The sequence below is a fragment of the Rhododendron vialii genome, chromosome 6a, assembly GCF_030253575.1.
Source record: "Rhododendron vialii isolate Sample 1 chromosome 6a, ASM3025357v1".
Classification (NCBI taxonomy): Eukaryota; Viridiplantae; Streptophyta; class Magnoliopsida; order Ericales; family Ericaceae; genus Rhododendron; species Rhododendron vialii.
Window position 1 is genome coordinate 35,199,795 of NC_080562.1, and position 11,291 is coordinate 35,211,085.

The window sequence follows — 11,291 nt, forward strand, 5'->3', positions numbered from 1 at the left end:
AGGTAAATTTTAATTTGAATATTTATTTCATAATGAATTCTATTCGATCATGAGATTTTCATTTTCCAGTATGGATGTAGTACTCGTCGAACTCTACAATATCAATTGTTCGGATCCGATTTTTGATAGATGGGATAGATTGGTTAGATTCAAGGAAGTAGAAGGATGAAGGAGAAATTTCATGAGGGCATACTGTACTTTTCATCGTTTACGTTAGTGGATTTGTGTTTTTTCTGTTAACATGGGCGGAATGGGGTGCATCTGCATATTTTAACAAATCCCAGGGTGGTTACGTGCTCACTTTTGAACCGTAGGGAATGTATCCGCACATGGCTCAAACACAGGGGGTCAAAATGGACTTTGCCATGAAAGAAATCCCAATAAATCAGTACTGTTTGGTAACAAAAAAACAAAATCCTAAACTGCCAACGTTACAGATTCCCTTTCTAAAAAAATCCTTTAATGGAGGTGACAGAAATAATTCATTTCTCATCTAAATCCATTACTGTCATCTTTTGCATTTACAGCTTAAATTCAAGTCAAACTTCAATTTAACCTGCATGCCCATAGATCACTCTCTAGTCTCTAGCTAGCTACTTCTCATTTCTCAAATTTTATTTTTTTATCCGAAGTGTGTTTCATTAAAAAATCAAACGGCACTTACAGTGATTTCATCTGAACACAATGAAAAGGAAATTACAATCAGCTCATCACAGAAACATAGTACTATATTGGTCAAATCTTTTAACTAAGGGACATCATTTGGCCCGAAGGCCCGCCCGGCCCATCGGGATTTTACCCGGCCTGGCCCATAGTTTGTAATGGGTGGGCTCGGACCTATAAATTTTTACTCGGCCCTCCCATAGGCCCGTCCCGTGAGCCCGCCCGTGGTACCCACCCACGGGCCCGCCCATTAGCCCCAAATCCCACAAAAATCCTTTCTTTTTTCCCTTGCCTCCCTCGCCCAAGGAAATTTAAGCCCGCCCGATGGGCTGCCCGGTTTTTGGCCCGCTAGCCCGTCAATTGGGCTAGTTTGTGGGCCAGGCTTGGGCTTCAATTTATAGTAGGTAGCCCGGCCCGCCCGGCCCGCAAAAAGAAAAAGCCCGATCGGCCCGGCCCGTGGGCGGACTTGGGTAGTGCCTTGGCGGGCTGGGCCAGTGCGGTCCGGCCCGATGATGACCCTTACTTTTAACCACAAAGAAGAAACGTAATACTGTATTATAATTGGGCAATAATTCTCTCATTAAACATGAAGTTGCAATTCTCCCATTAGAGATAATCTAATGGAAGAATTGCAGTTATTCAAGCAACATTTGAGAAGTCATTTTATCCAGATTTCAAATTCAAAGGAAGGCTGGTCTATGGAATTCTGTAGTTAGTTGGGCAATTCATTTTGTAGGGGTAATTCTTTCCAATCTCTCATTTTCAATTTAGTCTTGGCTGCAGTAGTTTATCACATTTGGATGGAGAGAAATTCCCTTATCTTTGGTGGGAGATCTAGATGTGCACCTAAAGTGTTGGATGGTATAAATGAGTACAATAGATCTCGTGTTTATTCTTGGAAAGTGATTCCTAGTTCAGTGGAGAACCAAAGCATGTGTGAGCCTTGGAAACTTCCGCGTAGGGCCTGGTATTCCCAGAGTTTTTGTAGAGTGATGTAGTGTGTAGCTAGGTTGCTTGTACAGTTTGTTTGGAAGGGTATTTTCCCTATTGTTTTGGTGCTATAAAATGATCTATTTCCCAAAAAAAAAAAAAAATAGCAAAATAAAAAGCAAATTAACCTAAATGATAATTCGCCCAACAAAATTTGATTCTGCCTTAAACTCTATTTTGGTTTCGAATTAGCTTGACCTACCTTCTTCTTCTTTTTTTTAATCGAGCTTGACCTTAATTCTTCTACCATAATTTGTTTCTAGTCATAAAGCTTCAAGTACAGCTCAACCCTAAGTGAAGCTAAGAGAGAGAGAGAGAGAGAGAGAGAGAGAGAGAGTAACAATGCTGAATGTATTACTACCTTTTTTGTGTTTTCTCTTGGTTGGGGGTTTAAAATAACAACCAAGGGCCTGTTTGTTCCTGGATATAATTACCAGGGGACTAATAATTAATGAGATGTGGTCGAGATTAGAGATTAATATTGGAAGTGTATTATTGAATTCTGCGCTAGACTTAGGACGGAGCCACGCACATTGGGACGAGTGTGGTCATTTTACGTCATTGATCACTTGCAAAAAAAATTCAAATAATGGTATTAAAAAAATTCAAACTCACAAAAACTATCACATGTGTCATTTCTCTAAATATTGTTTAGGTAATTGATTCTAGGGACATTTTTAGGCTAGCCCCAAAAAGTAAATTTGGACTTAATTTAATTTTGACAAAAATATTTTTTCTTTATTTCAGTCATTTTTTTTTTACTTTTTATGCATTTTTACTATTTTGCCCATTCTTCTTAACTTTTTGTGTACATGTTCATTTTTAGTAAAATTTATATTTTTCGAAACAACTCTTGACCCATATTATTTCGGACAAAAATGTCCTTGGCTATGTGAACTGGTTATGAGAACTGCCAATTCTCATAGCCAGTTAGCATAATATTTCGGACAAAAATATCCCCGTCAGTTCACATAAGCTGAGTTAACATATTATTTTGGACAAAAATACCCTTGAACTATGGCTATGAGAACTAAGGCTATGAGAGTTATATTTTTAGAACCAACACCTGAATCATATTATTTCAGATAAAAATACTCTTGGCTATATGAACTGGCTATGAGAATTGCCAAGTCTCGTAGTCAGTTCTATGAGAACTGCTCAGTTCTCATAGAGAATTGGCTATGAGAACTGACTATATGAACTGTCAATTCTCATAGTCAGTTCTATGAGAACTGCCTGTTTTCATAGTTAGTTCTATGAGAATTGACTATAAGAAGTGACTGTTCTCATAGAGAATTAACTTTCTAAACTAGTTATGAGAACTGGACTATGTGAACTGAAAAATATACAGTTCACATAATCTTATCACACACTAAAATACACAGTTCTCATAAAAAATATACAGTTCTCATAGAAAATACACGGTTCTAATAGACAGTTCTTATGGACAATACACAGTTCTCATAGAAAAATATACAGTTCTCATAAAAAAATACACAGTTCTCATAGACAGTTCTCATGAACAACACATAGTTCTAATAAAAAATACACACGGGAACAAAAATTGAATAAAAATAAAAGATAATCAAAATCAAATATAGTTATAAATGTTATCACCGCCATGTCTTAAAAAAGTAATTAAAGTAAAAAAGTACTCTAGTTCACATAGAAAATAAATTGATTTAGAATTGAATTTTTAACTGCCAAGTCTCATAATCAGTTCTATGAGAATTGCTCAATTCTCATAGAGAACTGGTTATGTGAATTGAGCTATGTGAATTGGCTATGTGAACTGCCAATTTTCATAGTCAATTCTCATAGAGAACTAACTTTGTGAATTGGTTATGGAAACTGGACTATGTGAACTGAAAAATATACAGTTCATATAATCTTACCACACACTAAAATACACAGTTCTCATAGAAAATACACGGTTCTAATAGACAGTTTTCATGGACAATATACAATTCTCATAAAAAAATACACAGTTCTCATAAAAAAAATACACAGTTCTTATAGAAAATACATAATTTTCCTCGACAGTTCTTATGAACAATACACAAATCTCATAGAAAAATATACAATTCTCATAGAAAATACACACACGAACAAAAATTAAACAAAAACAAAAAAGGTAGAGGTCATGTTCGTGTGTGTATTTCCTATGAGAAGTGTGTATTTTTCTCTGAGAACCGTGTATGAGAATTAGCTATGTGAATTGCGTTATGTGAATTGGACTATGTGAACTCAAACTAGTTCACATAGCCAAACTGAAATTAATTATTACAACAAATGCAAGTTCGACGCGGATCAAAAAAAATATGTAAGTTCGACAAAATGCAAATTTCAGGGGCGACAAAAAAAAATGTTCAGAAATTAAATGTTTCCTACTACTCCTCAACAAATGCATTGACACAGCGGTGACCGCTTGTTCATGAATGGAAGAATGAGCGTTCATATCTAGCAAATGAATCAAGTAAGAGACGTTGCCTTCCTTGGAAACCACGGCTGTGGCTTTCTCCTCGTTTTCCAGAAGCTGGAGGAGAGATTCCATATTTCCATGGCTTTCTTTTCAAACTCGACACCGCCGATCTGTAACATGGTTCGGCAACGGAGGGTGGGGCTCGGAGTGGACTGAGAGTGTAATCGAGGTGTAGATGGATTTGAAAAGAATCTGAATCTGGAACCGAATCGAGGTGTGGAGGTTTGGTCTTGCTTCTCTTTGTTTGGATCCTTTGAATCCCAGTCGTCTTATTTAGAGCTTGGATTTCCATTGAGGATCACTGTATTCAATCGCTTTGGCGGCTGTGCTTGTGAATCCTGTTGCGAGTTCAGCCTTGAGATTGGGAGAACCGAGATAATTGTACAGACCAGAGAAATGTGGGATTCTCACCAGAACGATGGAGGTGATCGCCAGTGAGAGCAATTCCATCAAACAGGTGATCGCCAGTGAGAGCAATTCCATCAAACAAGTGCTGGTGTTTTGTTTGGCGGCGTGGTCGCAATTTTGGTAACGCCGGGGATAGGGATGGCAATTGGGGCGGATATGAAAAATTCCGTACCCGATCCCCGAAACCAAACCCCTACACATATTCGCCCCGATACCCGAACGGGGAGAGCAACAAGAAACCATAGCCGAACCATTCGGGGTTCGGGTAATCCCCGAACCAATTGGGTACTCGAACCAAACGACAACTGCTATGGGCAAATCTGAAAATTTTGAACGATTTCAAATTTTTTGGGTGGGTTCTGATCGATTAGAGAAGAGAGAGGAAGTAACAGAGAGAGAGAGAGAGAGAGAGAGAGTATGTTTGGACGTCGCCGGAGTGGCCGATCTCCGGAGCCTTCGATCTGTGTTTGACTGAATATTTTGCTTGAAGACTTTAGAGAAGGTGGGTGGGGGTGTCTCATGTCTGTGAGAGAGAGAGAGAGAGAGAGGGGGACAACAAGCAGCGGTGACTGGTGAGGCCGCGAGGGGGGTTCTCTACAACGCAGAGGCCAGAGGAGAGGATGGGCCAGACGAGAGGATGGGAGGGTTTGAGGTGTGAATGTGTGCTGTCGTAACCCTAATTAATTATAAATAAAAGGTTATCACACTTCAGGCCCTTAAACCTTAAAACATGCAACAATTTGGTCCCTAAATTTATGGACATATGCACTTCGACCATTGGACTCCTATATATATATTGGTTCGGTTCGGTTCGGGGATCGATTCGGGGATCTATTAAACCATACCAGAACCGATACCCGTTCGGTTATCCAAGGCCTCAACCATATCCATACCCATGGGGAATTTTTCGGTTATGGTTCGGAGAAAAACTTCGATTACGGTTCGGGTACCCATCGGTTCGGTTCACTTTGCCATCCCTAGCCGGGGATGAGAGAGAGAGAGAGAGAGGAGAGGTTTATCGTCTTCTTCTGAGAGAGAGAGGAGAAATGGTGAGATGAAGTTCACAATGCGGAATAAAAAGGGCAAAAAAGTCATGAGATAACATATTCAAATCTGTGCAGGTTTGGGAATAATATTCAGGGTTGGGATCAAACCGAGCCTAAAAACCAGGACCGGCCTCTAATTTTCTATTGATTCTATCATCTAATAATTTTGGCTCCACCCCTTACAATTGAACGATAGGATTGATGTCTTTCACAAATAATATTAGATGATTCATATGTTGCACTCTCTCTCTCTCTCTCTCTCTCTCTCTCTCTCTCTCTCTCTCTCTCTCTCTCTCTCTCTCTCTCTCTCTCTCTCTCTCAGGGATGGAAGAGAAGGGGCCGACATTCTTGCCGTTTCGACACCACTCTTGAATGGGACGGACTGAGTTGGCAGGACCAAACCACAGTGGGCTTGCTATAACTCCATTTTGGAGCTTTCGGAGCTAGTCGGAACGTATTAAAGTCCGGTTCATTTCTTTTTTCCCAAATCAACCTTTTGAACTTACCATAAAAGCATATCCATGTAGAGCGGTGCAGAGCGGCCGAATCGATCGCTTATCTCGGCAATCGACGGCTCGAAATTTAACCGAGCAATGAATGGTTCAGATTTATATGCGATCACATTCGATCTGAGCTATCCATGACGAGATTAACGACCAAATCAGCTGCTCTGCTTCCGCTCGATAGAGAGCTGCCAAGTAGCATCCTCGGGTCCCAAGTCCTGCAGTACTGTCGTAGTGAAAGATTGGTAAACATAGATGCTTGGCATGTAAAAAAGTGGTGTATACTTCAAACAAGTCCTCCATCTTAGATTCTTAAGACACATCACCCAAGCAGATTCTTGCGAGTGGTGTAACCATATTAAAGAGGAAGCGTGCCATGTGCTACGTGATTTGCCTCGTGCCCAGGTTTTAAATGGCGTTAGCGGTGCAAAGGCCGACATATCAAATACTCCCTCCGTCCCTTTTTAAATTTCCTGCTTCGTAACTCCAACTTATTAAAAAGACATCATCATTATACTTTTCACATCAACTTTTTCCTCCACTTTCCCTACTTACCCATCATCATTACACTTTTACTCATTAACTTTTCAAAATAAAATCTACTTTTAGGGACAAAATAGACAATACACCAACTTTTACCCCCCTAACTTTACAAAATGGACACTTATTAAGGGACAGCCCAAAATGAAATACTGGACACAAAAAAAAGGACGGAGAGAGTAACACGTAGCGGGAATTGAGTGTAGTTTTCATGTACTTTTTTAAAATTAATTTTGGTGCCCGATTTACTAGAGTGGCTGTATCGTTACGTAGTGGCCTTACAAAGCGGACAAAAAATCAGATACAAAGCAATAAGTAGAAGGAATCAGCCATTACGGATGTGAGTTTTTAGTATTGCCTGTATAACAAGGTGGCATAGTACCGCAGGTTCGAAAAACCGCTAAGTAGCGACGGATATTTAAATCCATGTCGTGCCATTGATATGTGGAATTAATGCTTTGCATTGTTTCCGACTTCCAATGCTCATGTAGATGGTACTTGTGGATAAGCATATATGATCTCTAACCATCCTCTTAGTAATCTAGTTGACGATTGCAGGTTCTTCGTGAAGGATTTAAACTTCGACGATCAAGCACACATATACACACCCCACGCGACGTCAAAAGCTGTGTGGATGCTTTAATTGGTCTTTGACATGCCCATTTCATTGGGGGATCTCGCGCGATCCATATCTTTCGTTACGTACATTGCATTATTTATTTTTAACTTACTTTACGAAGGACTCTAGCTAGCTAGAGGGTAACATAAATAGTCCAGAGATGTTTTTGGTTAGTTATTTTCGAATGTTATTGCACTTTCGTTAATCACAGAGAGAGAGAGAGAGAGAGAGAGAGAGAGAGAGAGAGAGAGAGAGCTATGAAACTTCACTATCACAGCCAGCTATAAGTCGCAAAGTTCCATTTTAGCCTCAGAATCTCCGGTTGACACTACTCTATTTGTCCTGTTTCCACTTCAATAGCGTTGCTTCGATCCTTTCACACACTTATATGGACTATAGGGAATGCACACGTATTTTATAACTAATTATCAATAATCACCTATTCGATCGTCAGAGTAGAACCCTTTCACATTAGAACTTATGCTTTTTGTGATCAAAATGTTAATAATGACGGGTCCTGTCATAAATTAGCATCTCCAACCCATGGCTTCAAATCCTACGTAACACACAAATGATAACTTTTTAGCATCCTCTTTTGATCCAACCCTAAGGTTAAATGGAGCGCAAACTCAACGTGAATTTGACTCCATACCATTGGCTTCAAATTCGTCTCATCATATCCTATCTACTTTTGGCTTTTTTGGATTCAAAAAGTAGATGCTTTATACTTTAATAGGAGTACTAAGAATTCGGCATCATATTAGAGATTGATGAAGGTTTATTTATGTCAAATTTAGAAAAAGGCAAAATGCCAAATAAAGCCTTCAAAAAATTTAGCATCCCCAATTTGAAGCTATATATGGGTTGGAGATCAATTTTCCTAACTACATCAATAAGGTAATGAATAAGATGGTATCCAAACATTTTTTGTGGATAACTCTAGTTAGCTTGCACGCATTTCGATTAATTCTGAAAGACCACTTCCATTGCCACCACTGTGAGGGTTCAATTAAATCTGGTATGAACTAGCCTTGAAGAAGTTGGTAACACAAAAGGGGTCTCAAATTCTAAATTTTAGGGGAGAGCAAACTCCTACATCTCAAATCTTTACCACTGGGCACTGGCAGCTCCACATGGAGCCACGAGTGGTCAATTGAACACCTTTGAAAAAAAATTCTTAGAATTAATGCACGTAATAATTTTGGTTTAGCCATTTTTTGAACACACGATCGTAATAATCTTGAACAAACAGCTCAAAAATAGTTGAACACACAATCCAAAAATAATTCAACACTTAGCCCACAACCCAATTAGGCCCACCAATCCAGGTAATTCATATTTGAACACTTATTACACTAGTTCAAACAAAACTCACAATCATAATGAAAGAAAGGGACAAGAAGAATATATTAGATAAGTATTGTGCTCTGCATTGTCTCTCCATGTTCAGAATCGATAGTTTTAATATAATTTCGTATTCATGACACTACATAACTTTCTTGTTTGATTAGCTTATAGAATTATGGATAACCTTAAAAAAAAATTCAACTATGTTGCAATATTCTGTTAACTTGAACAATATTCTTTGGAATTTTAGTCTATCGTAAAAATTCTCATCATATCATTCTATAAAAGTGTTTATCTTAGAAAAAGTCCGCTCCAACCTATTTATCCCTCCATTCTCAAAACGTTGTCTACTACGCAGTTGGAGAACTTTAAAAATTTGAATTTTTTGTTGACAAATATATATATAGGAGTATATTTTTAAGTTTCTCATTTTGCGTGGTAGATATGTTGTTTTTGTTGAATAGAAATTTTTTTACTGCATTATTTATGCTAATATACGAGGTTTTGTACATATGTTGTTAGTTAATAGATCAATTAGTAGAGTTAAAAGTATTTTCTGAACACCCTACAACATGTTTCTGGAGCCGTCACTGCCACCGGGCCAACCCTTTTTGGCTCGATCGTATCCAACTATGGCGCACGATAAATGAAATGTAAGATGTATTTTTTCATGAACATTATTATGGCAAATGAAAAACAACCAATCTCATAGATTTATATATAATTAAGAAGGAAATGTGAAAAACTCAATAAAAGAAAAAAAGAAACTAATGACAGAATAAATAACAATAAGAAAGACCTGCAACACCTTGTGCAGTTATTTTACCTCATAAATGAATAAAATTAACAGAATTACTTAACCAAATAATAATAATAATAATAATAATAATAATAATAATATGCTGCTACAATTCTAAGTATCGACTGTAGAGTTGGCCACCAGCAGAAGTTATTTTGTACCATCACCAAACTTTGGACGCAAACGGGCCATCCAGAGCCCCACGATCAGTCAAAGTATCAAAAGTCAATCAATCAAACGTTCACAGGCTCACACAGGAACATGAGAGACGATGCGGACGCGCCACCGGCCCTACCACCACCACCGCTGCCGCCCAACCTCTCGTAATAGTCAACGCAAAACAGCGAAATCGAGAGCTCCACCTCGTGCCGCCTCCACACCCTCCTCGCCGCCTCCGCATCACCACCGGCGCCGCTGCCCGACCGGAGCCTCTTCCTCCGCGAGAGCCGGGTCAGCACCGGCCGCAGGCACGCGGTGTAGAGCTTGCGGTACCCGCCCAAGGCCTCCACCACCGGCCTCACGCCGGGGGGCGGCGGCGGAGACACGTGGCGGAAGCAGAGGTTCTCCCAGAGCCAGTTGCTCCGGGCTACGGATAGCCACATGCGGCAGACGCATGCCGCCGCGGCTATCGACCGGCTGTCAAGCCGCTTGAGTATCTCTATGAGGATGTCCATGTTGTCGTTGATGCAGAACTCGGACCTCTTGTTCCCTTTTCTAAGTTCTACTAGTTGCACCATCTTTAATTAGTTTCTTTAGAGAGAGAGAGAGTTGAGAGAGAGAAAGGGGGTAATGGGTATTTGTAGGGAGTGAGGGATGTTGACTTAGAGGGGGAGATAGAGAGGGGGGGGAGGGGGTATCGAGGAGGAGAGAGAATGAGGCCAAAGGAAAAGTTACAAGGTGAAAGGGAGGACTGGAAACGATGCTGAGTATATCAGATGTATTATTAGGGTCATTTATATGGAGTACTTTGTATTGGGTGGAGGGAAATGTTTGTTTTGTTGTTTTTGACGTTTGTTTGAATACTTCAATGACGCCCGTTGGTTGAAGTAAATGTGAACGTTGGAAACCTAGCTATTAGTTCAGCTTTGCATTTGCATGGATGTTAGCTTCTCTCTCTCTCTCTCTCTCTCTCTCTCTCTCTTTTATAATGTGCTTGTGAGCTTGTTTGTATTTGCATGAGGTGGGGGACCTCTTCCGCTTGACCATATAACCTACTGTAGAGGGGTTAAAGCTCACATGTATGTGTGGTGTGGGAAAGAAAGTAATTAATTTACAATGCAGAGGGAGGACAGCATTAAGGTCTAAATACTTACCAAAAATGGCATTAAGGTCTAAATAAGTAAAGTAAATTTGAAGAAATAGGAAACGTCATATCACGGCATCTAATTATATGCCTTTCCAAACATATCCTAAGCATCCTATGTACCTATCCAACCAAATTTTATGGGGTTGGTCGTACGAGAGCATGACAACAAGTAACAAATTTACTCTTTCAAGTTCTAAATTTTTTTAGCCTCAACCGTAGCAAAAAAAAATCCTTGGAATCCTTCTGGAGTTTTGTTCGAGCATTAACTTCAAGACTTTGAGATTAATTGAAAATGCACGTAAACCAGCTCGAACACCCATTTATCCGAACAATAATGCAAAATGGGGACCAACCTAGGCAAAGTGTAGACCTTTTGGATGAGGGTCAGAGAGTAGCCATTTTGGTTGTCTCATGGGTTGGACTTTGGTCTAAGATGGAAAACCCCAAATTCCTATGAGACAAAAAGCACATATTTAAATAGACTTAAAAACAGGGCTTTGAATTGACGTATGATCTTTATGATACCCCACATACCTAGGGGAGAGAGAGAGAGAGAGAGAGAGAGAGAGAGAGAGAGAGAACAGTTGT

At 39.6% G+C, this 11,291-nt stretch overlaps 1 protein-coding gene across 1 annotated transcript; it reads right to left on the minus strand.

Annotated features, from left to right (window-relative positions):
• Positions 1-9,309: 9,309 nt before the first annotated feature.
• Positions 9,310-10,168, minus strand: LOC131330301 (F-box protein SNE). The gene has a single exon (XM_058363845.1). The coding sequence runs from the start codon at positions 10,132-10,134 to the stop codon at positions 9,631-9,633; it is 504 nt and encodes a 167-aa protein (XP_058219828.1). The 5' UTR covers positions 10,135-10,168; the 3' UTR covers positions 9,310-9,630.
• Positions 10,169-11,291: the final 1,123 nt, after the last annotated feature.

What these genes read in the sequence shown, in the direction of transcription:
- LOC131330301 (XM_058363845.1), bottom strand. Translation starts at nt 10,134, where the DNA reads ATGGTGCAACTAGTAGAACTTAGAAAAGGGAACAAGAGGTCCGAGTTC.